At 49.2% G+C, this 24,512-nt stretch overlaps 8 protein-coding genes across 8 annotated transcripts; 3 read left to right on the top strand and 5 right to left on the bottom strand.

Annotated features, from left to right (window-relative positions):
- Window positions 1-2,480: 2,480 nt before the first annotated feature.
- On the bottom strand, window positions 2,481-4,962 carry DFJ58DRAFT_712369 (heterokaryon incompatibility protein-domain-containing protein; the record flags this gene model as incomplete). The annotated part of the gene is made up of 5 exons (XM_041383853.1): window positions 2,481-2,675; window positions 2,810-4,285; window positions 4,319-4,615; window positions 4,701-4,878; window positions 4,931-4,962. 5 exons carry the CDS (start codon window positions 4,960-4,962, stop codon window positions 2,481-2,483), a joined length of 2,178 nt encoding a protein of 725 aa, XP_041251139.1.
- A 274-nt stretch (window positions 4,963-5,236) lies between these two features.
- On the top strand, window positions 5,237-7,226 carry DFJ58DRAFT_752162 (acyl-CoA dehydrogenase NM domain-like protein). Its single transcript, XM_041387820.1, has 11 exons — window positions 5,237-5,484; window positions 5,536-5,619; window positions 5,674-5,921; window positions 6,001-6,075; window positions 6,124-6,230; window positions 6,274-6,321; window positions 6,381-6,471; window positions 6,528-6,619; window positions 6,672-6,766; window positions 6,820-6,913; window positions 6,964-7,226. The coding sequence occupies exons 1-11, from the start codon at window positions 5,344-5,346 to the stop codon at window positions 7,080-7,082; spliced, it is 1,194 nt and encodes a 397-aa protein (XP_041251140.1). The 5' UTR covers window positions 5,237-5,343; the 3' UTR covers window positions 7,083-7,226.
- Window positions 7,227-7,644: 418 nt separating this feature from the next.
- On the bottom strand, window positions 7,645-9,247 carry DFJ58DRAFT_2468 (uncharacterized protein). Its single transcript, XM_041379451.1, has 3 exons — window positions 9,118-9,247; window positions 8,413-9,060; window positions 7,645-8,250 (listed from the first exon to the last, which is right to left on the bottom strand). The coding sequence occupies exons 1-3, from the start codon at window positions 9,141-9,143 to the stop codon at window positions 7,728-7,730; spliced, it is 1,197 nt and encodes a 398-aa protein (XP_041251141.1). The 5' UTR covers window positions 9,144-9,247; the 3' UTR covers window positions 7,645-7,727.
- On the bottom strand, window positions 9,248-10,754 carry DFJ58DRAFT_2394 (uncharacterized protein). The gene is made up of 2 exons (XM_041379401.1): window positions 9,350-10,754; window positions 9,248-9,297 (listed from the first exon to the last, which is right to left on the bottom strand). The coding sequence occupies exon 1, from the start codon at window positions 10,467-10,469 to the stop codon at window positions 9,405-9,407; it is 1,065 nt and encodes a 354-aa protein (XP_041251142.1). The 5' UTR covers window positions 10,470-10,754; the 3' UTR covers window positions 9,248-9,297; window positions 9,350-9,404.
- An 879-nt stretch (window positions 10,755-11,633) lies between these two features.
- DFJ58DRAFT_648901 (Ureohydrolase) lies at window positions 11,634-13,497 on the bottom strand (the record flags this gene model as incomplete). Its single annotated transcript, XM_041381496.1, has 8 exons — window positions 11,634-11,843; window positions 11,907-11,993; window positions 12,395-12,521; window positions 12,578-12,859; window positions 12,914-13,248; window positions 13,304-13,313; window positions 13,374-13,393; window positions 13,447-13,497. 8 exons carry the CDS (start codon window positions 13,495-13,497, stop codon window positions 11,634-11,636), a joined length of 1,122 nt encoding a protein of 373 aa, XP_041251143.1.
- Window positions 13,498-14,467: 970 nt separating this feature from the next.
- Window positions 14,468-17,367, top strand: DFJ58DRAFT_752186 (pyridoxal phosphate-dependent transferase). The gene is made up of 16 exons (XM_041387821.1): window positions 14,468-14,707; window positions 14,823-14,876; window positions 14,928-14,993; window positions 15,042-15,267; window positions 15,323-15,468; window positions 15,523-15,599; window positions 15,659-15,671; window positions 15,730-15,762; window positions 15,816-15,889; window positions 15,944-16,007; window positions 16,065-16,184; window positions 16,236-16,342; window positions 16,397-16,451; window positions 16,500-16,649; window positions 16,756-16,909; window positions 16,993-17,367. The coding sequence occupies exons 1-16, from the start codon at window positions 14,636-14,638 to the stop codon at window positions 17,100-17,102; spliced, it is 1,521 nt and encodes a 506-aa protein (XP_041251144.1). The 5' UTR covers window positions 14,468-14,635; the 3' UTR covers window positions 17,103-17,367.
- A 686-nt stretch (window positions 17,368-18,053) lies between these two features.
- On the bottom strand, window positions 18,054-20,852 carry DFJ58DRAFT_712373 (CwfJ C-terminus 1-domain-containing protein-like protein; the record flags this gene model as incomplete). The annotated part of the gene is made up of 11 exons (XM_041383854.1): window positions 18,054-18,186; window positions 18,373-18,684; window positions 18,747-18,959; window positions 19,010-19,049; window positions 19,098-19,359; window positions 19,499-19,711; window positions 19,766-20,188; window positions 20,241-20,338; window positions 20,395-20,502; window positions 20,556-20,743; window positions 20,803-20,852. 11 exons carry the CDS (start codon window positions 20,850-20,852, stop codon window positions 18,054-18,056), a joined length of 2,040 nt encoding a protein of 679 aa, XP_041251145.1.
- A 1,263-nt stretch (window positions 20,853-22,115) lies between these two features.
- DFJ58DRAFT_850964 (Alpha/Beta hydrolase protein) lies at window positions 22,116-24,425 on the top strand (the record flags this gene model as incomplete). Its single annotated transcript, XM_041393807.1, has 6 exons — window positions 22,116-22,784; window positions 22,843-22,989; window positions 23,042-23,156; window positions 23,209-23,427; window positions 23,480-24,121; window positions 24,174-24,425. Exons 1-6 carry the CDS (start codon window positions 22,462-22,464, stop codon window positions 24,423-24,425), a joined length of 1,698 nt encoding a protein of 565 aa, XP_041251146.1. The 5' UTR covers window positions 22,116-22,461.
- Between the last annotated feature and the right edge of the window lie 87 nt (window positions 24,426-24,512).

The following is a 24,512-nucleotide window of genomic DNA, read 5'->3' on the forward strand; positions in this document are numbered from 1 at the left end:
GTACAAACGACGTTATGCCCCCAATGTATGTACTCGAAGGATGAGATAACATCATAGAGATCATCGTAAAGATTAACGATGACTATCGGTATACGCAGGAGAGGTGCGACAGACAAAGAGCCAGAAGCGAATCCAGCAACCGGCGTAGTTTATCCTTGCACGAGGATTGGTGCTCGAAGTTAGGGGTTTGGGAGTGGTAGAGATAGTAGCCTGCGGTTGTGTTTGCGAAGATGACTGAGCCTGAGGCGCGCCGTTGGATTGGTGTGTGGTAATTGGGAGGGCATGAGGTACTTGCAGTAGGGTTTTCGGAATTGGCCTTCGCTTTTCTCTTGCTGAGGCGTTTATCTACGTGACATGAGGTGTTCGAACATGTGAGAAGATGAAAATAAAGTCAAGCGGAATTGAACATTGGAGAAGGAAGGGAGGAACGTGCGTATTTGCCTGTGGCATACAACTACTGGTGAGGGACGCCCATCTTTTGATATCGTAGGGACATCCCAAGTGTATGCGTTTTCCGTCTGGCGAAAAGGACATGCAGGACACTGTGAGTGCATGTTGGAGAAGTGAACCATTAATAGGCTGGTTGTTGTCGAGGTTCCATAATCGTGCTATGGCGTCGTACAATGTGCTTGCGAGAATGCAGCCATTTGGAGATATCGCAATGCCATAGACAACGTCAGTATTTCTAGCGCTGAAAATCATCGCACTCTAGTTAGAGCATACGCATGCGTTGTCTACAGTCTACTGCGATCTGTTTCCAAGTTCAACGTAGTACTCCATGTCCTAATCGAGCGATCGGCTGACCCGGAGATAATTTAAATTTTTAGAGTTTTTCCAGTCCGACCAACTTCCAACCTGGTAAAACACCCAACTTAAGTGTCCTTTGAAAGTCACGACAAGTAGCAGATTTTGATTGCATACAGGAGTCGAGGGCTCGTCGTATCCACCAGCCGCAAACGTGGTCATGTCTGGCGAATAGACGAATGAATACGCATCTATGCTTATCTATGCCCAGTCTCGATTGGACCAAGGATCGTCTCTCCGTTTTAACTTTTCTACCGGGGCCCGGGCGCAGCGCCGTCTCAGCTTTCATCCAAAATGCATCACTTACAACAGCAGGCCTTGATGACCAAAAAACGGTGGCTCGAAGCGTCGAGGCTAATTCAGAGTTGAGTACACTGGAAGTTCAAACTAGTACGTTCACAAGTCGAATCCTCAGGCTATCATAGGCTATGCAGGTAAAGCGCCCAACCCTCATTTCGTGACCATGGCTCGCAGTCCATCAGTCACAAATCAATCCCCAATGCTCGATACGCTGATCTGTAATAGCTACAAGTATCAAGCAACTATAAAATGGCGAGGTGGCTATTTAATGGAGTTTATTGCCCACATTCAAATATTAATAGTTTCCACATCAACCTGATCCAACATCTCGTCCTCCATCAACTTATCTTCTAGAGCCTCCTCGTTCGTCTCATCCAAGAGGAACGACCCCTCCATCTCATCGCGTGAATCAGGGCTTCGATGGAAGCTGTCTATCGTAACCCGAGAAGAAAGTGTCCACAACACCGAGGCGGGAGCAATATTTGCAGGCGTATATATTGTACGACGAGGCGAGTGTGCAATACTTTCCGTGTCGGGAGAATGTTCAGCGCTCGCTCGCTCGTCTTCCACATCTGCGGGAGGGCTATATTTTAGCCTGGGTTTCCGTTTTCCCGAGGATAAATATTTCGTACTGATCAAGGAGCTTTGAGAAGTGCTCTCGCTGACCGGAGGCCCTCACCGATCATCTTTAATGCATGTTCGACGGCTGGTTGGACTCTACAGCTTCAACCTCGCCTGCGATCAAGTGCGACCGCCAGCGAGAGTAGACCGACAACGCGTGAAAGCACACGTCTACCTCTGATTGGGATCAATAAAAGAGTGAGGAACTCCAGATCGTTGGCTTTGGTTCATGTGGTGAGTAGTTCAGAGTCCTCTCTGACCTGTTCAGGAGAAGAGGGGATGTTATCTTAGTATGTGGAGGGGGCGTAGACTTGATTGAAGGAACGGGATGGGGGGGCGTCATCAAAAGGGATAGACCCAGCAAGGTGGGTTCTGGTATCTTGTAAGTGTGCATGAAGGTAACTCATAGATGTTAGGCGCGTCTGCAAGCATGCACGGCCATTCTATTGAAATCCTGATGGAGCTCTTCATCCTCTGCACCTGATTCCAGGCATTGAAGAACTACACTGCAGAACAGACGGATCTGTTTGTGTTGGTGGCGTCACTAAACTTAGAAACTGCTTGGAGGTTGCACACGAGCATGCTACATAAGTAACTAGAGATACAAATCATAACGATGATAGAGAAGTGGACAGAATCTATTGTTCCCTGAGTTAGCAGATCAGAGAATAGGGTATATACGGAACCGTACACAACCCGAATAATAATGACTTTGAGATCCTTTCAACAATCGAGATACACTCACAGCTGGCGCATCATCGAAGAAACACTACCTTCTCCTCCGGCCGTGAAGCATTCCAGGAGACTTCATGAATGACGCCCAACCCAACACGTTGCATCAAGCCCTCATTCTGACTGACCGCCATCACATATAAGACGCATTCTAGGTAATGACCAAGACTCTGTTCGTCGCACACGCCGAGCGTAGCGGTACGGGAAAGAACGATGAACTCGAGAGATGGCGGCGGGGTAGGGTCCAATGGCAGGACCGCAGTGCCAACCCAAATGGAAGGGGAAGATGTGGAGAGAATATCGAAGAGACCGTGGTGGAGACTTGCACTTGATTCATCATTTTCTTCGCTACCCCTCGCCGTGCAATGTTAAAGTGGCTGGAAGTTGTGCGGAAAATGAGGGTGCCTGGTGCTAGCGGTCGGTGGATGTCTAATATCAGTTCCGTTGGGTCTAAGATCCCCGACGGAGGGGAATATGCCGACTTCTCCTCCTCTGTCATGGGAATCGAAACGATACGGGAAACCCGGCGAACATCAAGCTGCACCGTAGCACCACTATGGTCCACAATGTACCAAGAATTAACAAACGTTTCTACCACCGACGGTTCGCCACTACCGTTGACGATACCCAGATACCGATGCTCTGACGTGTAGTCAATAGCGCCACGCCACGCAGCCCATGTCCAAGAAGGCAAAGGTAAACTGCTTCCCTTAGGGAGCGAACGACGAGCGCGAGGTGTGTGTGGATTGTGTTGCCAGAGAAGCGCATGATGCAGGTCCGTCAATATTATTCCACAGTAAAAGACTCTAGCGGGGTCACCGAGCCTAAAGCCTGTCGCCAGAGCATTTGTCACTCCAGTGAGAGCATCAACAACATCTGATTCTACGGTGAGATTGCGCCGTGTACACTCATTGACGGCTCCCATGTAAGTCCCAAAGAGGTCCGCCTGAGGGAAGTATTCTCCACGCGAACGCCGAAGAAAGCTGTTGGATAATCGGTGGCCCTTGCTTTCGGCGACGATGTCTTCGCAGAAGACATCACCCCGGCACTCAAAGTAGATTTGTTGTTCGGTGAAGTATATCCGTCGGCGGGAGAGTGCGCTCTCTTGATAGGTCCAACAACGCGTATTCCATACGGACAGAGCGAGAGCCTCCCGGAGTCTTGGAGGTCCCACACAGAGATGAAGTCCTTGAACAACCTCGATATGCTGCTTTAGTGTTCTAGTTCGTGGACGGCATCCTGGGAGAGGGTCTCGAGCTGACGCGCCGCCAGCGGCCATTAGTGTGAGATAAGAAAGTCCGTAGACCAAATCCATAGATTGTATCTGAGTGATTTTGTCTTGCGAACAGTCCTGAATGATGCATATAGCGTCGATCCATAAGTAACGGAGACCGAGTTGTCGAGTGAATAGAATAGAATCAGTTATGGTCTCCGGAAAGGTTGCCGTGTTCAACCCGCCAGGCATGGAGCGCTCCGCAATATTATCTGTCGTCGTCCGATACTCTGTGCTGACGGTTCCCCATACGTAACTGAGGGCCACATAACGACAGCCAGAAGGTGCAGGAACCAGGGTCATCGACACCACGTCCACCAATCTCACATATTTCGGCAAGTCCTTGTCCTCTCCGCCGTCCATTCTCCACACATCATGACATTCATCCCCATGGTTCTCCTGGCACAGCTTAATCCACTTCTTTACCAGATCGATGTCCACAGTGTTCTTCACCCTGCGACTATGAAGATCGGTTGGTCTCCCGAACTTGAAAGCATCTTCTTGCATGAGGTATATGGTAAGCGAACGTGCTGTCGCCCTTGAAGCGGGGTATCTCTCCCAAAAGTCTCCTAGGCCCTCCATACTGACGTGGAGGCGGTAGCAACGAAATTTGGGTGGGGGATAAAAGGGCCCCCGAAGACAACCACATGGCATCGAAAGCAGCCGACATTGAATACCTGAGAGATTGACATCAGGGAACTTGTCCAACATCCATGTTCGACGGACGTGAAAGGATATAAGGCGACAAAAATTGCATTGGTACGATTTTTGTAAGATGGATGAGAGTGAATCGACCGGAATCTCTTCCGTCTCTGGGATGCCATCAAGGAAGATCCGGTAAAAAATCCAATTTTTTACAGACGGAACATAGTAATGCGTTGCTTTCTAACGTGGCAGTATGATCTCTCTGTCCATCCTCTTCAATCAGTCTACAGCGCTGGGTGAGCGGTGACCCAAATGAGTTCCTCACCTGAAGTTCAGTACGTATTTGGTCTGGGTTTAGGATAAGGGCGGATTCAGAGGTCCCACCGGGTGGGACATTTGCCTTCAGTTTGCGTATCAAGACAACCAATAGCCAGGTAACCAGAACTCCAAGAGCAAACCCTCCAATAATTCCAACAAGGACCGAAACATGTTTGGAGACCGGACTGAGAGTGTCAAGAGTAGCAAAGGGTGGTACTGCAAGCCCTTCGTGGTTACCTGAGAAGTGCTTGAATGATAAATATGTACATCGTGAAAGCAGGATACCCACCCGACTGAGTTGCACTATATAAGGTCATGCGAATTGCGATGAATTTGGTTTGACTCCTTGCGGTTGCGGCAGGGCGAAGAGACGCAACTGTATAGACTAAGTACACAGGGCTGTAAACATCATAAGCGCTAATACAAACGTGTGGTAGTCATGGTCCAACGCCAAGGCCAACAGATAGCCGACGAGTTTAAGGACAAGCAATATTTCCGTTTTACTTCATTCACGTGACACCTGATAATATACACGCGAAAGTACTTCGACTCACGGCTATGTTCCGCCCCGGACGACCAGTGTTGACATACTCGTAGAACCCCGTCACTTCTCCAACTTGCTCGTCTTAGATTCTGAAGGTCTTTCCATTATGTTAACCTTAACGTCTGGTTGGCTTATTACAGCGCGCAACCTGCGCCGCTATCTCCGACCTATAGTCACCAATCAAAGGTCGCGCCAAATCTCGACGTACAATGTTGATATAGCAGGCCTCACGGAAGAGCAAGCTGAGGTATGTCAATGAAATCATCGCCCTCAACTACAGCTCAGCAGTATAACTCAGTTCCGCAATGCAGTAGCCGAATTTGCCGAACGGGAGCTTGCCCCGCGTGCTGCACAAATCGACAAGAGCAATAACTTCCCTTCAGTGAGTAGATTAAACAATTGGATTTGACCTTCTTGTACTCAAGCGTATTGTCAGGACATTTGGGAAAAGCTTGGTGACATGGGTTTGCTTGGTGTCACCGTGTCGTCAAAGTATGGTGGTTTGGACCTTGGATACTTCCACCACACTTTGGCAATGGAAGAACTTTCCCGTGCTTCTGGTTCTGTTGCACTGTCATACGGCGCGCATTCGAACCTTTGTGTGAACCAAATCCATCGCCATGGCACAGAAGCTCAAAAGCAGAAATACCTCCCTGACTTGATCGCTGGGAAGAAAAGTAGGCAGTTTGGCTATGAGCGAGCCTGGGAGCGGGCAAGTTGACTGACTTACAATGCATGAAGATGATAACTTACAGTAAACTAGGAGTGACGTCGTCAGCATGAGTTTGAGGGCAGATAAAATAGACGGTGGTTGGAAGCTAAATGGGAACAAGTTCTGGTATTAATTTCGTCTTGTCACGCGTGTATTGTTTTAATAGTCCCGCAGGATTACCAATGGACCAACAGCATCAACACTGGTTGTTTACGCCAAAACCGCTCCTGAGAGAGGTTCCAAGGGCATCACCGCGTTCATCATCGAGAAAACGTTCAAAGGTTTTTTCCACGCATCAGAAGCTTGATAAATTTGGCATGAGAGGCAGTGATACTTGCGAACTTGTCTTTGACAACTGTGAAGTCCCAGAAGGTTTGTTTTTATTATGGCACTTAACGGTAGACAATTCATCAAGTTTCGCTGCTCCTAAGAAAACGTCCTTGGCCAGGTTAACAAAGGCGCCGGGGTCTTAATGTCCGGGCTTGACCTTGAACGTCTTGTCCTGAGTGGCGGTCCCTTAGGGTGGGGTTATTTCATCAGACACTTGGGATCATATGCTCAAATATTACTTCCTGAAGTTTGGCGCAAGCTGCATTCGACTATGCAGTGGAATATGTCCACGATCGCAAGCAGTTTGGACAACCTGTGGGAACATTTCAATTGATGCAGGGTAGGTTGACCAGGCTCCACGATCGACACGACGACTGATGAAGATTTTCCAGGCAAAATTGCGGATATGTATACAAGTATTAATGCAAGCCGCGCATATGTCTATGCTGTTGCAAGAGCTTGTGACCGTGGCCAGATCAGTCGTCGAGTAAGTAACACCGTGAATCCAAACGTTGTTGGCTCCTGATTTTACAACGCTAGGACTGCGCTGGTGCCATCCTCTACTCTACCGAGAAAGCCATAGAGGTTGCGCTAGAAGCCATGCAATGCCTTGGCGGTAACGGATACATCAATGGTACGAATTATCTGTGATTTCGTGGTGGTTGCTACTCACGTCTAAACTAGATTATCCTATGGGCCGCATTTTACGCGATTCTAGGTTGTATGCAGTGGGCGCCGGGACACAAGAGATAAGGAGGATGCTGATAGGACGGGAGTTCAATGAGCAGTTCAAATCGTCATGATACCTCAGTGTTACTCCAGGCTGCTTTTGGACAGCAGTTTGAAGCATTCCTAGTCCGGACAATATTTACCGTGTATGAGTAGTCACGACAGGCGTGCATAAGATTTTTTGGATGAACGATAGCTTTGAATCTGACGTGATGACAGCATTGTATCGCATTGAATTTATATGTATTTTAGCTTGTAATGTGGATGGCAGGGCCTCGGTGAGACAAAACTTGATCAAAGTCGCCGCGGTGGGTCAACTCAAACTGAATTCATGTATTCTAATAAGAAAAAACTTGTGGTAATTGCTTCGGGGATGCCTGCGATGAAATGCATGCATGTACAATCAGGTCTAGCAGGAGATGGTTTAAACATCCCCTTGGCAATTTGCTTTGTGGTCGAGATCAATTACAGTCCATTTGCATTTCATGGGTAAGACTATACAAGTATTGATACACAGGGTAGACCGGCTCCCTGATTGGGATAGGTACTTGTAACTATTCCAAAATAATCGTGATAAATGACGAATAAATGATGCACGCTGGTGCTATGAGATGCAATGAGTAAAGGGGATATAAACAAAAACTGTGAAATAAAATGTCATGTGAAGAAATATAAAGTCCATGCGCTTGATTTAGGGGCCAGAGGCATTCATCGCTTTCTCAGCTAGGAGACGGTGGAGCGGAGAACAGGTACAAGTCAAACAATGCATCCTCAGATAGGATAGGAGACGAGGGAGCAGAAAAGATGCTTGTGGATGGATCATTTACATCCTCGGGCGGGGAAGGAGACGACCGTGCGGAAAAAAGGTTTTCGGATGGATGATTTACATCCTTGGGTGGGGAAGGAGACGAAGGTGCAGAAAAAAGGCCCTCGAATGGATCATTTGCATCCTCGGGCGGGGAAGGAGACGAAGGTGCAGAAAATAGGCCTTCGAATGGATCATTTGCATCCTCGGGCGGGGAAGGAGACGAAGGTGCAGAAAATAGGCCTTCGAATGGATCATTTGCATCCTCGGGCGGGGAAGGAGACGCTGGAGCAGAAAATAGGCCTTCGAATGGATCGTTTACATCCTCGGGCGGGGAAGGAGACGCTGGAGCAGAGAATAGACCTTCGGATGAATCATTTACATCATCGGGCGGGGAAGGAGACGATGGCGCAGCGGCCTTCTTAAAAATAGATAATGTAAAATCACCCGCAATGACTGGTAAAGACGACGGTTGCACAGTTACATCCTCGGGCGGGGAAGGAGACGCTGGAGCAGAGAATAGACCTTCGGATGAATCATTTACATCCTCGGGCGGGGAAGGAGACGATGGCGCAGCGGCTTTCTTAAAAATAGATAATGTAAAATCACCCGCAATGACTGGTAAAGACGATGATTGCACAGATGTAGATGGGAGGGGAGTGGGAATCTGGTTCGAGGACGAACCCTGGATGGCCTGTAAGGGACGTGTGACAACCGGCTGCTGCTGCACAGAAGTCGGTATAATCGGGGCCTGCGTCGGGAGAGATGGAATAGTCTGTGGGAGCACAGGCAAGGATGGGACATGAGGCGTCATTGACCTTGGCTCAGTTCGAAGGGCCTGCGTCTTGGGGAGCGATGGAATTGTCTGTGGGAGCACAGGCAAGGATGGGACATGATAGCTCATTGACCTTGGCTCAGTTCGTGGGGCCTGCGCACCGAATTGCCAGGTCACCAAGCCCGGTGGTCGGGCTTCGAAGGTGAATTGCTGCTGAGGCATCGCGACGGGGGCTGCAGCTCCGAAGGTGCTATTCCCAGTGGTCTGAACAACATCCGGTGTAGCCACAGGTAAGAGCAGGGAATTCTGTGGCACAGTGCTCGATGCAGAGCCCACAGAAGATGGTCCAGCTGCGGACGTGCTGTTCCCAAGCGCTTGAGAGCCTGCCTGAGCATTTTGTAGAGCCTTCGCCTTATTTCTGGTACACTGGTCAGTGGGTCCATGTCTTTTCAACGCATCCGGGCGTTTGAAACTATAAGAATTAACATCTCAGCTCCATGGTCACATTTGAAATAAGAGGAGTACTCACGAGAAGCCACACCCTTGGGCATACATTCACAGGCAGACTTTGTTCAGAGTCTTTCTGATGCGACACCGTCGCCGTTACATGTTTATGAACGCTGTTCTCCAGCATCGGTTTGACATGGGCGCATGCCTGCTTAAGACATTTCCACCTAATTTTGCCATCTTCGGATGGCGGTGCGAGCTCCTGATAAACCGTCAGCGGGATGGCGAGAACCAGATAAATAAAATTGACTCACAAAATCTGGATCACCCTGAGGACGATGACGCTTTTGTTTCGATTGCGTAGTGTTATCATGATCTACTGCTTTCCTCTTTGAACCACGCGTAGAACTCCCCTCCACTGGGCCTGCGGATGGTACTTGGGGCATTACCTGTTCCGGTGGTTGAAATTGACCTTGTGGCCCGGCAAAGGGGGCGGGAGGGGGCCACTGCACAGGCGGCGCCTGCTGTATTGCCTGCTGAGCCGGTGGCCCGGCAAAGGGGACGGGAGGGGGCCACTGCACAGGCGGCGCCTGCTGCACTCCCTGGCCAAGGGAAGGTACATGGGGATTCACATATCCGGGGATTCGGGGCGCATGCTCTTGCGTAGCTGGAGGGGGAGGTGCAGCATTGGGCAGCACTTGTTGCTGCTGGATATGCGGGACCTGAACTGCACGAGCAGCGGGGGGATGCATCTGGGCACCCTGATAAGCGCCTTGAGCTTGAGCTCCGTGATAGCCACCGTGATAATTTTGCGTAGCTGGAGGGGGAGGTGCAGCATTGGGCAGCACCTGTTGCTGCTGGAGATGCGGGACCTGAACTGCACGAGCAGCGGGGGGATGCATCTGAGCACCCTGATAAGGCGCTGCGCCTTGAGCTCGAGGTCCGGGGTAGCCACCGTGATGATTTTGCGTAGCTGGAGGGGGAGGTGCAGCATTGGGCAGCACCTGTTGCTGCTGGAGATGCGGGACCTGAACTGCACGAGCAGCGGGGGATGCATCTGGGCACCCTGATAAGCGCCTTGAGCTTGAGCTCCGTGATAGCCACCGTGATAATTTTGCGTAGCTGGAGGGGGAGGTGCAGCATTGGGCAGCACCTGTTGCTGCTGGAGATGCGGGACCTGAACTGCACGAGCAGCGGGGGGATGCATCTGAGCACCCTGATAAGGCGCTGCACCTTGAGCTGGGGGTCCGTGGTAGCCACCGTAATAATTTTGCGCGGATAAATGGTGGTCGTACGCTGGCCACCGATAGGGACCCTGAGGAACTTGGGGAATGGGAGGTAGAGGAGGGAAACCGGTATTCCAGGTCTGAGCCGGCATTCCTGGGAGTCTACCACCGAACCTCGCATTCTCATTCGCCATCCTATTAAGTGCATCAAGAGACGGCCCAGGGGTAGTCGTGGCAGGTGAAGGGTATGCTTGTGGATGATGGGGGGGCTGGGGCTGGGGCAGTCTATTGAATGCGGGTTGATTCACTTGCTGGGATGGGAGAGGTGCTTGGCCTCCTGCACCTCGAAGCTGTGGCTGCGCCCGCTGACCAGACGCCACTAAAGTGGCATTCGGAGCAAATGGTGTATTTTCCACAGAGGAGGTAGATGGAGTTGGTATACCAGAATAAGCTCCGTTGTTGTTCATGTTCGTGGATAGAGAATGTTTCTGTAGCGGTAGGCCCTAGCGCGTGGTTAGACCTGGTAAGTAACAGAAGGGAAGTAAAGTAGATAAGAGTAACTTACAGTACACAAGTTGGATAGCGGGGGTTGGTATGTAAGAGAGTAGTGAAGAAGAGTGAAGAGACACAAGTACTAGATATTTAAATTGTTGAGCCAACGCTTTAAGCAACAAGAAATTCAAGCCACACCTTCCTTTTTTACGCTGTGGATCATCACATGTTGCCCCGGCAAAGCAGGTATACAAAGGGATAGATCCATAGACCATGGATTTTTCCAACGGACAATAGCACCACACGCAGTGTGACCGAATATTTCCCCGCACGACTGTGGGGAATTCAATTAGTTAGTTTGTCATCCTCCGGAGTTCCGAATATTGGGAGAAGTATGCAACAACTCATTTCTTAACAACATCGAACGCGATGCGCTGCATCAGAATTTCAGATTTAATTTGGTCTTTGGCCTTTTCATGGAATTTTCTTCGTGCATAGGGACTCGTCGTTTTCCCCAGACGCTGCTGGCAGCCATTGACATCGAATATTGTATACTCGATAATTTGATTGATAAAATCTATCAACACAAACGTATCAGACAGGGGTCCCATGCTTAACGATACGAATAAGAGATATCACGTCTAACAATGTGGCACGTGACTCCGAATTGCCAGTCCACGGTCTATATTCACCTCTTCACTGTTACCAAATAGTTGGTCATCATTGTGCGCTTAACAAACAGATCCACTCACTGCCACTAGATCAGAACATTCATATTACATCATATCACATCATATCACATCATATCACATCCACATTAGTTTACGACACTTGCAACTCAGAGAAGGGTTTCGCCTGTGGAACAAACAGATAATGAGCGTCATTGATAATCCACGTTGTAGGTAGTCCATGTGGATGCCCGAAAATGCACTCCTGGTCTTGTATCCCCATTCAAGAACAGTGGACAACTGCGCAAACAGTGAACGTAGTAGTAGATGGACGACTTACCCAAAGCAGAGCGGACCAATGAGCACCCCACCGTGACGGTCTGGCGTACGCTCTCAGCGTCTGCAAGCGCCGGGTTAACCTCCTGCGTGCGGTAGACCAAATTAAGTCACATCAATGCGAGCAAAGATGTGGGTAAGACACGTACCATCAAGTCAAGCGCGACGAGTAACCCAGTCTCATGAATCGCCTCGCAGATGTAGTGCCCTTCACGGAAGGTGAGCCCACCGCGCACCTGCAGGATTTCGGTTAGCTCTACTCATTGACCTGGCATTTAATTTGACTTGAAATTAATTTGTTTAGGTACACAATATCTGCCCGCCGTGGGCTTGGACATTCCTGCCACAGATCAAAGCACCCATGTTTCCAAGACGTCCCAAAGAAACAGGGCATATACATGCGCACTACAAAGCGTGTGCACAAGCCAACATGCGATTATTTCACAGGTGGCGTGTTTCTAAGGCCCCTTCAGGGCCAGGATGCATAGAGAATTATGGGTATTTCCATGCACATTCTCGCATCTTCATCAAGCAAAAAGTTTTTTTTTTTCAGCACGCATAAGTCACGAAGCGTCCAGATTGCACGGCTGACTTCATACCACTCCAAAAGTACGTGCCAAGATACTGAAATACTCACCGGCGTGCCCGTGCTAGGCGCAACGCTCGGGTCGAGCGCATCGACATCAAAGCTCAAGTGAATAGGACGGTCTCTTTGCGGGTTGACATGATCGAGCGCCATTTCGACCACCTTGCCAATGCCATAGCTAGATGAAGTACAATCAGCGTGAGCGCCCTTTTCTCCACTAAAACCCGAACTTACCGATCAACGTCGTGCATGCTAAACGCCTTGATGCTGTGTTTCTTTAAAATCTCCTTCTCGCCCTTGTCCACGTCCCGCAAACCGATGTAGACGAGACGCTCAGCAGGGAGGTGAGAGACCCAGTCGAACTTCGCAAGGACTGAATCAGGGGATGGAGCAGGGGGGTTAAGCTTGAGGAGAAAGGAGAGGGGCATGCCATGGATGTTTCCGCTATCGGTAGAGTGGATCGTGTTGATATCCGCGTGAGCGTCTATCCAAATGACACAAGCTTGGTCGTACGCTCTGTGGATAGAATATCACCACAGTGGAAGCAACTCGTCTAAACGGGATTCTCACCTCAGGGTGCCTGAGATAGTGCCCATGGCTAAGGAATGGTCTCCGCCAAGGGTGACGGGGAGGTGTCCCATCTCTGCATGAGCCTGCACGACAGATGCAACATTCTCACAGACTTGTGCAACGAACAAAGGGCTTCTCAACCTCGCAATGGATGCATTTAATGTGTCAACAGCGGCATCACCGGTGTCATTAACTTGGATGCCATTGGGTGAAGGAGAAATATCCTCAAATTGGTGGTGCCCATCAAAAACGACTCGCCATCCAAGTTCTTCAACCTGGTTAATAAGCCCTGCCTGGACGAGGTGGATGGGACCTTTATCTACGCCAAGTTTTGGCTGAGAGAAAGGGGAGTGAGTAGGTGATTTGACAGATACTATTGAGAGAACTGACCTGACCACCGCTATAGCCGATGCCGTAAAATTACCTGTCACGCTAGTGCAGTCGGCATTGGAATGCTCACCTAAACGGACATCCTACGATCTGAGAAGATGAGAAGTCAGTACAGCGAAGACATTCCGATATAACACACGTACAGCAACTGTCTTTGGACTCGGCAGAAATTTGTTAGAAGGCGTTGACGACATTCTAAAGGCTAATGGTGAGTAGACAGTCAAAGCGTCGGTAGTTAAAGCGGGTACTAAGGTGAGTGTGTGGAACTGACGAGGGAATCTTTTTAGAGATCGATGATATCTGGGTGAAATCAGGAAGAAAATTGTATATAGCCTAGACTGATCACAAGGCCAATCTCGCTAGCAAGATCCGACGCGCATGGCGGTATTTTCCGGGTCGGCGTTGCTCGTTGTCGGACATGTTGATCAGTGACCAGTCAGACTCAAACATAAGATTCAATGGTCAGGGTTCGATGAACGAGCAGAACTGTGATTGCTGTATAAATTCTACGCTCTGTCATACCTCCCAGGTTTCATATTTTAATGCAGATTTTAATGCTCTTGTTATGATGGTCGGTCCAAGATGCTCAGGGTCGGAGCTTGAATATCTGAATCATTGTTGATTGCGACGTGAATCGTGATGCCTAGGCCTCACGCGCAAGATCGCAGGTGGGTTTGGAGCTGCATGCAAAATTCAGACTGGCCCGTGACATAGAATCATCATTTCCACTCGCGTTGGAGTGCAGCAACCACTTATCTCATTTTGCCCTGGCAGCATCGAGAATTTGGCTCCACCGGCAGCAGCCGGCAACTTGACTCCCTCGAAACATGTTGGGAGCGATCATGCACATGGTTGTAATCTGTAACACTATCAGCGCAACCGGGGCAAAAATGCAAGGTGGGAGCGGTCACGATGCGCTGGCTAGACGAGACCGGTGCTGGTCCCTTCCTGGCTGTGTTTGGCTATATGGCGGCCCATCATAGGCAGTATGGCAGTTATGGCACTGCCCGTGTTGAGGCCCTTCTGACGTTGACAGCAGCGAACAACTTGAGTTCTACCTGGTCCCTCGTTGGTGAGAGAGTTATTATTGGAGTTGGCACAGGATATCAAGAAATTTATGTAAAATCATGATCTCTCCGTGATCCTGTTGATATTGGCATGCCAGCAAAACCCAAAATAGGTGAGGAGCAGTGTTGGAGCTGCAGTGGATAGTATAAATATATTCAGCCTGAACCTCGTTAGAGTCCTACACAATACTTCTGCCATTGGTTCCCTTATAAGCTACCCTCTGCCCACTCTCTGTTTCTATCTATCACGCCAGCCAGCTGCAGCATGTCCAGATCTTCAACTAGACCCAACAGTGCCTACCCTTCACGTAGCGGCACTCCATCCTTAAGAGACGTCGTAAGTTTATTTGGTTTCATTCTTCCCTTCCTTATCTCTAACCAGTTCATCCATGCACGTTCGCCTTCACCTTCCCCATCCCCATCTCCCTTCTTCGAAATCCATCTCTAATCAGGTCCACGGCGTCATGAAAATCTTCCATCACGAGAAAGAATCCGAAGCTCATCAAGTACATTTATATCCCAAGGCTTTACATCATCGTCACCTTATTTCTTCTCAGATATTCCGTCAACAAGTCGGACATCAGCCTAAGCCCGCCCTAGGCCTTCCTCAGACTATCAACCCTGTATGTTTTTCGCTTCTTCTACATCACGTGACTTGACGCGTCGTTTAGGATGAAGAAACAGTCCCTGGTATCGAGCACCCTGGCAGTACTGGTGTTATTTACTGTTCAGATCGTGCCATAGCGAACGGTTTCAACTATGCTAATTCTCACGAATGGGCAAACTTGGGCCAGGGTGCCCCAGAGGTAGGCCCTATCCCAGATGCCCCACCCCGCCCACAGAATATTCCCGTGCCTGAGGATTCTTTGGAGTATGCCCCCACAACGGGTGTTAAAGGTCAATCTTTCATGGTCCATGAACGCGATCAGCGCTAAACACATTATACAACCAGCCCTTCGTGAAGCAGTAGCGAACCTTTACAATGATAATTACCGTAAAGGCAAAGCAAGTCAGTATACATACGAAAATGTCTGCATCGTACCCGGTGGACGTGCGGGGCTCTCTCGTGTTGCGGCTGTCATTGGGGACGTTTACTGTGTATGTGTCGTCTCTCTGGCTTCTTTGTCTGCTCACTAAACTCCGCGCATATAGTCATACCAGGTTCCAGATTATACCGCCTACGATCAAGTTCTAAGTGCATTTAAGCGACTCGTACCTGTTCCCACGGCGTGCGTGATTTATCCTCCTTTGCCTATATTAAACCGATTAATTCTTTGGATCAATTCAGATTGGATCCCAAGGTACCCAATTCCCCATGAAACGTATATTACAACTTACTGAATGGACTCCGTTGCATAGAATAAATACCGTCTTGATATCGAACAAACCAAGGTTTGTCCCCAACAAAACTCAAATAAACATATCATGATTGATCGTGCGAACAGAAAGATATCCTCACTCAAGGCCTCGCCGTCGTCATTGCTTCGAACCCGAGGAATCCGACGGGGCAAGTAATTGCGTGCGTGTTCCCCCTATCTTTCTCCACTTTTCATAGTTAATACCTTGATTAAAGTGGCAAAGAGCTCAAAGAGCTCGTTTCGCTCAGCCGGGAGAACACAACGATCGTTCTTGATGAGGTATGTGCCTTCCCTTTAGCCACCTCTCACCCAATACTGACGCTTAAAATCTCGCAGTTCTACTCCTGGTACATATACCCCGACAGCGAGAAAGACATCGGAAAAAGTATCTCTTCGGCCGAGTATGTCGAGGATGTAAATAGTGATTCTGTAGTTATCATTGATGGGTTGACCAAGGTGCGTTTTTGACACGACTTCACTGTACCTTCCTTTAATCTTATTCCGTAGAACTGGCGCCTCCCAGGTTGGCGTGTCTGCTGGGTCGTCGGGCCCAAGAACCTCATCACCGCACTTTCGCAATCGGGTTCATTCCTTGATGGGGGTGCGAATCACCCGTGAGTGTCCTCCTGTTCCCTCATTTCCCTAACGTTCATTGAACCCTTGTGCAGCTTGCAGCTTGCAGCCCTTCCACTCCTTGATCCAGAACGTGTCAAGTTAGAGAAGGTGGGCCGATTATTAGACGTAGCAAAGGAATAAGCTGACGTGAAATAGGCGTCCCTTCAAAGACACTTCAAAGCCAAGCGGGACCACGTGCTGAAGCGCTTGCACGCGCTCCATTTGGACGTGGACGTTCCTCCCCAAGCGACGTTTTACATCTGGTTGAACTTGGAGAAGTTGCCTCCTCCGCTTAACAATGGTTTGGTGAGTAATTGTTATTTATGGTCCTCGCCTCTCCTCTCTTGGCCCACGGGAAACCAAGGAAGGAAGGAAGGGAAAGAACAAACGTTGATTCTTCTTTATACTTCAGACCTTCTTTGAAGAACTCCTGAAAGAGAAAACGATTGTGATTCCGGGTATCTTCTTCGACATCAACCCGGCGCACCGTAGGAACCTGTTTAACAGCCCGTGTCATCACTACGTGCGGTTGTCGTTTGGGCCGCCTATAGAGGATTTAGATAAAGGTGAGTTCACTGTTACTTTGATTTACTTTCATCCTTCTGCATACTGTATTATCCATGGATGCTGACATCAGCTTGGCACACAGGTATCGACGCTATCGGTCGGGTGGTTGCTGCTGCAAGACAAGGGGGCACGAAGAAGATGGGACACAACTATAAGAAGAGCTTAGAGAGCAGCACTGGAATCAACGTCTAAATCGCGATACTGCCCCCCCTCCTCCCCCTGGTGGTCGTACGCCGCTGGTATTAGAATGGTTAGAGATGACTGAGAATGGAATAGCAAAAGGTTTGGACAGTATATTTAATTATGAAACATGTCGGTTTGTTTGCATCATTCTCAGTAGGCCAGTCGTGTATATAGCGTCAACCAATCATTCACTGTTTAGACTTGTATATATGTATAGGAGTGTAGGTCAGAAAACGAGATGTATTATATTGGGGAATGGCAAAGTTGAGTACAAGGTCGGTGTGATGAAGGTGCCATCATGGACAACACGCGGACTCCTCAGTCATATTTGGGTGATGAGAACGAAGCTGTTGATATGTCATAGGCCGGCACCGTTGAGGACAGCAACCGCGACCAACAGACGACCTTGCAAAGCACTCAGTGCGCAGCAATTAGGTCGTAGCGCAGCCGACATTCGACACGAAGATTTGTCTTGATCACGACGTCGATGATCTTGGATCAAGGCTTCGCAATATACAATCCCCTAGGCTTCGATCTATTCCGAGTCAATGTGGTTTTCATGAACAAGCACATCCCGATACTCGACATGCTATGGAACAGCCGGACTTGGCAGGCATCAATTGCGTGAAGGCTATAAGAGAGCAAGGAACGAATTACAACTGCTAACGCGCGCGTCGATGAGATACGGGCAGGGACAAGACAATTTGCTATAGCAATGCATTGATCCATCTGAGCATGGCGGTCTTGTTTTCGTACTCGCTTGTGTTGTGTTGCTCGACCTTGTGCCACTTCTCATGTAGATATAGATGTGCAGGAATACTGGTCCAATGCTGGTCAGATCAAGGAATTACCTTGATGTATGATCGATTGATGACCAGGGTAGTATGAAGCACAAGATGTCATAACTGCGGTTTCCAGTACCCTACAAGCGTAGTCACAGTGAATGCTGACAAGCGAAGATTACATTGACGGGTCAAAAGACGCGAACGCGGCCTTGAATGCCTTGACATCTGCTTTATCCTCTTCCTCGGGAAGCATACACGCCTTCCAGTCCACCCTATCAGGGATGCCCAGTATGTCGGTAAGGACTTGCCTGTGAACAACACCGAAATTCCATCAGCGATTGCAAAAATACAAGAGCATAATCCACGCAAGACAAAGACAGAGATAAGCAACAGGAACGGAGACAAGAACAAGCAACGCGTAGGTCCAACTTCATTCCCGCGGCAAACAAAATAGCAAAGACAAGAGGACAAAGAAACCACCACAGCCCACTCACCTGCCAAACTGCACCCCAAACGGCGCGTGTTCCTCAATCAGATGGACCAACGTCCTCCCATCAGGTAGGTCCACTCTGAAATAACTCCTACCCCTCCCGCCTGGTAGCGCTGAACTTTGACAATCTTCCAATGTGCCATTGAAATCGATTCCCTGAGACTTAAATGTTTGTTCCACCTTCCCCACAAGCGAAGTAGGCACAGGGACGGCTTGTACATGTGCATGCCCTCCTTTTGTACTCAGACGTCCGACTTCGAAGAATACGGCGCTCGCGTTGTGGGCGGCGTAGAGAGCACGGAGAGAAGATTTGTATCTATAAGGCAGTTGTCAGGTTGCAGAATCTGTAAAAAAGGAAATAGAAAACTGAACACGTACTTATCAGTCTCCTCTAGAATTGGAGGTGCAATGTCAGCAGGGATGGTGTTATACGTCGGGTGGTGCGCAATAGGTACGATGAGGACGTGGCCTCCACCTGGGACAGTACTAATACTACCATCATTTCCGACGGCGTTGGACTGCGTAGGAATGATTTGACCCTTTGGAAGCGTCACGTAGCATTCACTTCCGATGGAGACTATGAGATGTTTTCTGTGCGAGAGGATTAACGGGCAACAAAGAGGTAAGGGAAGAGAGCGTACGCGAGGTTGGGATTGGATAGGCAGAACCAGCATTCGTCGGCTATAGGTCATAAGTACCACAAATTACATTTCAAAGAATTATGCTCACGTCCGATCTCCTTGACCTGATCTCTCTTCCCTCTCCTCTCCCCACCACGCTGCCCTGCATTGGCAACCGGGCAATCCTCAATGTAATGCTCCTCGCTAGCACACGCGCGGCACACATACCCCGGGCGTGGTTTTCGCCCACCTGTGTCGCCCACAGCATGGCGCGTAGGGCAGTCACGTACAAGATGCCCGGGCGTATTACATATACGGCACACATATCCTTCAGGAGGTTTCTGGCGTTCGGGGCAAGAGGTGATGAAGTGCTGTTTGCAGGAGGTTAGCGAGGGTTGTGGTAAGATAGGAGAGAGGAACCTCAGTAGATTCACACCTCCGACATTTGTACCCTGGCGGCGGCTTGCCTTCTTCACCTTGTGGTGCGTCTACTTTGATTAGATGAAGTACACGAAATAAGGTTGAGTACTCACTTGTTCGTGGACGCTTGCCGGGCTGGGGGACGTTTCCCCATATGAAATTCTCTCCTGATTCGAAAGTTTCGAGTGTCCGTTTTGGGGGTCGAGGAGCTAATTCAGTGAAAGGATTTTTGGTGGCGTTTGTGGGGCGGGATGGAGCGGGGTTTGACGGGGAAGGTGGGATAATTGAAAATGCGTAAAACCACTGTTTACGAACATGATTGAATTTATGGATGTCATGACGGAAGTTCCGACGTACCCTGGGCTTCTTACCACCCATGGCTTCAGCACCAAATGCGCCAAGACTTACGAACCTCGAAACCCTTCCTGCCTCATCGTCCCACACGAAGGGCTCCCGCTCCCAAAACTGTGGTGGCCGGCCACCCAACGCAGCAAAATGATATCTGGGTTTGACCTTCCTAATTACCTCATCCAGAGGTATGGCGCCCTCAGATGAGAACTCTGGAGAAGATAAAGGTGCTGAGGAGTGCTGTGTGATACATGCAGGCCAGTCGTTTGTGATGAGGATGTCGACAAGCTGTGAGGAAGAAGAGGCATTAAGGATGGAGGTAAGGGAGCTGTAGGTTTGGTTCTTGGATTGGGATTTTGAGGATGATTTAACAAGAGTGTTGGAGAGGAGGCGTTCGACGGTGTGGGTGGAGAAGAAGGGGGATGCGAACCCCTAGAATCTGATGCTTAGCGTTTACCTTGAGAAAATTCGCACAGGCACGCACAGGAGGGGCTTCAGCGGTGGTGTAGATTCCTGGGTTGTAGATGCCACCTAGACAAGCTATCCGAAGACCATGAGCGGTCGTCATAATCCCTGATTTATCTGGCAACTCGGTCAATCTCATTCCACAAAAAAGTGTGATGTAAGACAAAATTCACTCAGTAAAAATACGTCCTTGCATAGCTCTCCGCCAGTCTTGGCGTATTTTTCTATCACAGAATCAGGTAGGGGGTTCTCTCCTTGCATAATGTAACATTTCAAAGGGACTGGGAACGGAAGAGTTCAGTCAAAATATAGCACTTATGAAACATGATCCTGCCTTCAATGTCACCGTTCAAAAGTTGCTCGGTTTCATCTGTTCCATTCCCCAAAGCCCCCGGCTCTTTCAAGGGACCGAAGAAGTCGCCGATGCAGAGCACACAGTCAAATTTACCATGCTTCGCGTCGATGGCTTTAATTTTTACAAAAAGGTCGCGTATGGACCCCACGGCGGAGCCTACCGTGAGTCTGTAGAAGCGAGCTCTGTCATTGGTTTTATAGGTCGTTCATGGTGGCTAAAAGCCTACATTTTCACGGGCGAAGCACTTGACGCTGTTGGTGCAGTGGAGGACTCCATGAAACTCTCCGTAGCACGTGATCGTCCCTGCACTGGAAAAAAAAGGAATTACCACGTGGACCAAACTTTACTTCCGCCAGCCAGTCTTTCACCGGGACAGAACTTTGCCCGTTTCATGCTGAAACAAAAGTCAAAATCGCCCTCACTTGCTTGTTGAATCCTCTTTGCATTCCAAATTTATTATCGCTGCACGCGCGCGGTGTACTCCTTGTATTTTTTTCCCATCCAGTGCCCGAGGCGCTAGGTGATGATCCTCCTCCAAATTAAATTACTGTGCCTGTTTCGAAGGTGTTGTTGGTTTCTTCTATAAGTAATCTAGCACAGGGGTGACAGCGCAGATAAAAACAGCCGGGAACAAAGTCGTTGTGGATCACCGATAGGTCCTTTGCTCGACTGCGTGGCAGCTGCGCGCATAGCGCAAGGTTCGTGGTCAACTTTCATTTTTGCCCGACTGCATGTTATCTCGAGGAAAGCGGAGTTAAGTAAAACCATATAGCAGGAATTGGGACCATCGTCGGGGACGGTTTACTAATGGCAGGACAAGGCAAGACGCCGTTCCTGTGAACACGACAGTAAGTTAGGGATATATATTACTACCACGATGCGGACGCACGTCCCTATGATATCGATGGGAGTGTTCAGTTGTCTCATGATCTTGAAGTCCAAAATTCCTTCAAAGTGCGACCCCTTGTTTCCTGGTTAACACCTTTAATCCCTCAGAGAGACAAATCAGTGTCGTTACGCTCTACCATCTTCCACAAGGTACTTAGCGCAAGTCTCAGGCGTTGCTCACTATCTGCTCCCGAAATTCCGAGTCCGTCACTCCCCCTTCGACTCCGAGTCGTTGACCACTCAAAATAATTTATTCGACAAAGAACTCTAAAGATACGTCTGGTTTTTCTCGGACAACCTTGTGGCAGCTCGACCGCCACAAGGACCCATCCATCAGAGGGTAATGGGACTCAATGAGCTTGCGGTTGCGAGGCACATTTTAACAGCATGTAAGACCGGCAATGCCAGTTCTGCCACTCAGGTTCTTCACTATATTCATTTTTACTAATTATTTCGTGAGGTGTATGGTCTAGACCTGTCCCCGCGAGGTTTGTACGATTTAAATCTAGGACTTCGCAGGCACAGAACAGAAGAAGGTCCAAGCAATTCGGGTTGACTGTTGCATTTACGTTTTGAGAACAAGGACCCTGGGTAAACGCTGGCAAAACAAGGCCAACGGAACTTTAACGTGATTGTTGAACGAGCGCTTGCAAGAAGTGATGTTACCTATTCTACTCGGCACGTCGTTTTGGCATTGTTCCATACGGATGTAAATCTCACAGCTTCTTAACTTATGGCATATGCGCGGGTGCCGCAGTCTATATATTTTCTTGTCGTGCCTTTGCCAACCAGTCGTTCCTTACCACCTTGCGTACTTGGTACACTTGGCGTGCCTTTCACACCTGCGGCCTGTCGTCTCGTAGGAACGACCATCAACCTGGATTCCGTATTTAAAGCGTCAGTTCGTTGAAGTTGACTTTCTTCACCAACAGTAGTGTAGGGGGATCTCCACGTCTGGGTCAATTTCCTTCGTTCATTTTGTCCCTGGACTAGAAGCATGGTCTTGTTTTCAATCACCTGCATCTTTTCGTTACTGCTGCTCCCGTCACTATTGCATGCATCCCCTGTTTTGCGCGGGTTCTCGAGCTCGGGACTATCACTTCCGTCGCTAGACTCCAAAAGTTGGTTTTGTCATCTCGTCCACATGACACTGGCTCAAAAACTTTGCCTACAAGAAGGGTCGACCGCAATATCCGTGAATACCCCCCTTGGCGCCGCGCAGGGTGTAGTTGATGTCTCGGGTGTTAACAGGTTTGCTGCGAAGTATGCTTCCGCAGAACGCTGGTCCCCTTCCGCTGTGGTGACTGCATGGGCACTCCCGTACGTTAATCACATCACGCCTAATGTACTCCCGATCACATATACACTGCACTGACAGCAATGGTTCTACGAATGTCTCAGCGTTGCCGCTCATGTGCCCGCAGCCATATGTGGATAACTCCATGTTCACCGAGGATTGCCTATCGATGATTCTCTATGTTCCCACTACCTTACATGCCGGCAGCAGTGTACCCACTTTGATGTGGTATGTATAACGATCATTCTTCGGTGATGGTGACCGTCATATATTTTGGCAGGATTCATGGAGGTTCTTTTATGGTCGGATCCGCCACGAATCCTGGGCTAGATGGATCCGCGCTGGCACTCGCCACTGATTCGATCGTTGCAGTCATTCAGTACCGCCTGGGAGCTGTAAGTGCTTTCACTGGAAGCAATCCATATCAGCTCACACGGATCATTTAAGCTTGGCTTCGTTGCTCCCAACAATCAGACCAACCTTGGTCTGGAAGATGCTGTAAATGCACTCGAATTTTTGACGACTGTGCTTCCTAGCTTCGGCGGCGACCCGAGCAAGATCACCGTAGCCGGTCAAAGCAGTGGTGCGAATTTGATTCGTGCCCTACTTGCTGTGCCTTCTGCACAGTCGTTATTTCAATCTGCGATTTTGCAGTCTGACCCTATGGTAAGTGGTGTGTATGTCACTGGTAGGAACGCGAGACTCATTGCTATGTCAGGACTATGGCTTCCTATCATCATCTGATCAGGTCCAACTTCAGGAGTATTTCGTGTCAAATCTTGGCTGTACTGCAACCGATTCAACGTGCCTAAATGCTTTAACCGCAGATAACATCGTCAATGGTGCCGGTCTTTGGCAATTCAACAGCTCTGTTTACGTTGTTCCAGCTGCAACTCAATCGGAGCCAATGCGTGTTGTGAATGACGGCACCTTTATCACCTCGACCTTAGACTCAACTTCGCCATTCCCCCGGGTTTCCAAGCCCGTTTTGCTTTCCAATGTTCTTGACGAGGGAGGCTATACGATTTACGGCTCGTTTCCTGACCCCATTCCCGAAGCTGAATACGTTGCTATTGTCAACGCCTCGTTCGGCGAGACACGCTACGAGACCCTCATGGGCTCGCAAAGCTATGCCGTGGGGACTACTCAAAATGGTGACTACCGTCCTCAGCTCCAAGTGCTCGCCACAGATTCGGTTTGGCGATGTGCCACATGGACTTTCGCGCGAAACTGGGTTTCTAATGGTGGCACTGCATACGTCGGATTGTACACCGTCGGCGCTAGCTACCCCGGCAACTCCGCTGTCTCTTTCTGCACCGAGTCAGGCGTTGTTTGTCATCAAGATGATATCGAGATAGTGGTAAGCAAATACTTGCTATGTTCCATTCTTCACGACTCATGTTTCATTCTAGTTTGGCACTGCTCCTAACCCTGACACAGCTCAGTCAGCACTGATTACTGAGATGCAATCCCGTTACAAGTCATTCTTGTATAACGGGAACCCAAACCCCGATGATTCATCATATGCCGAATGGCAGGCTGCTGGCACGTCAGACGTCAATGCCATCATGCTCGGCAGCACCGGTGATGCTCCTATTGGCGCATGCACCCCATCTTTCTGGGGTCAAAGTGTCGCGTACGATTATCAAGTATTCGATATCTAGAACGCCTGTATGAAAATTCATGACCTGATGTCGTCTCCCGGATACTGGATTCATCTCATTATTTTCATCTTCACGCTTAATGCTCTT

This window comes from Suillus subalutaceus (genome assembly GCF_016647625.1).
Source record: "Suillus subalutaceus strain FC151 chromosome Unknown DFJ58scaffold_1, whole genome shotgun sequence".
Lineage (NCBI taxonomy): Eukaryota > Fungi > Basidiomycota > Agaricomycetes > Boletales > Suillaceae > Suillus > Suillus subalutaceus.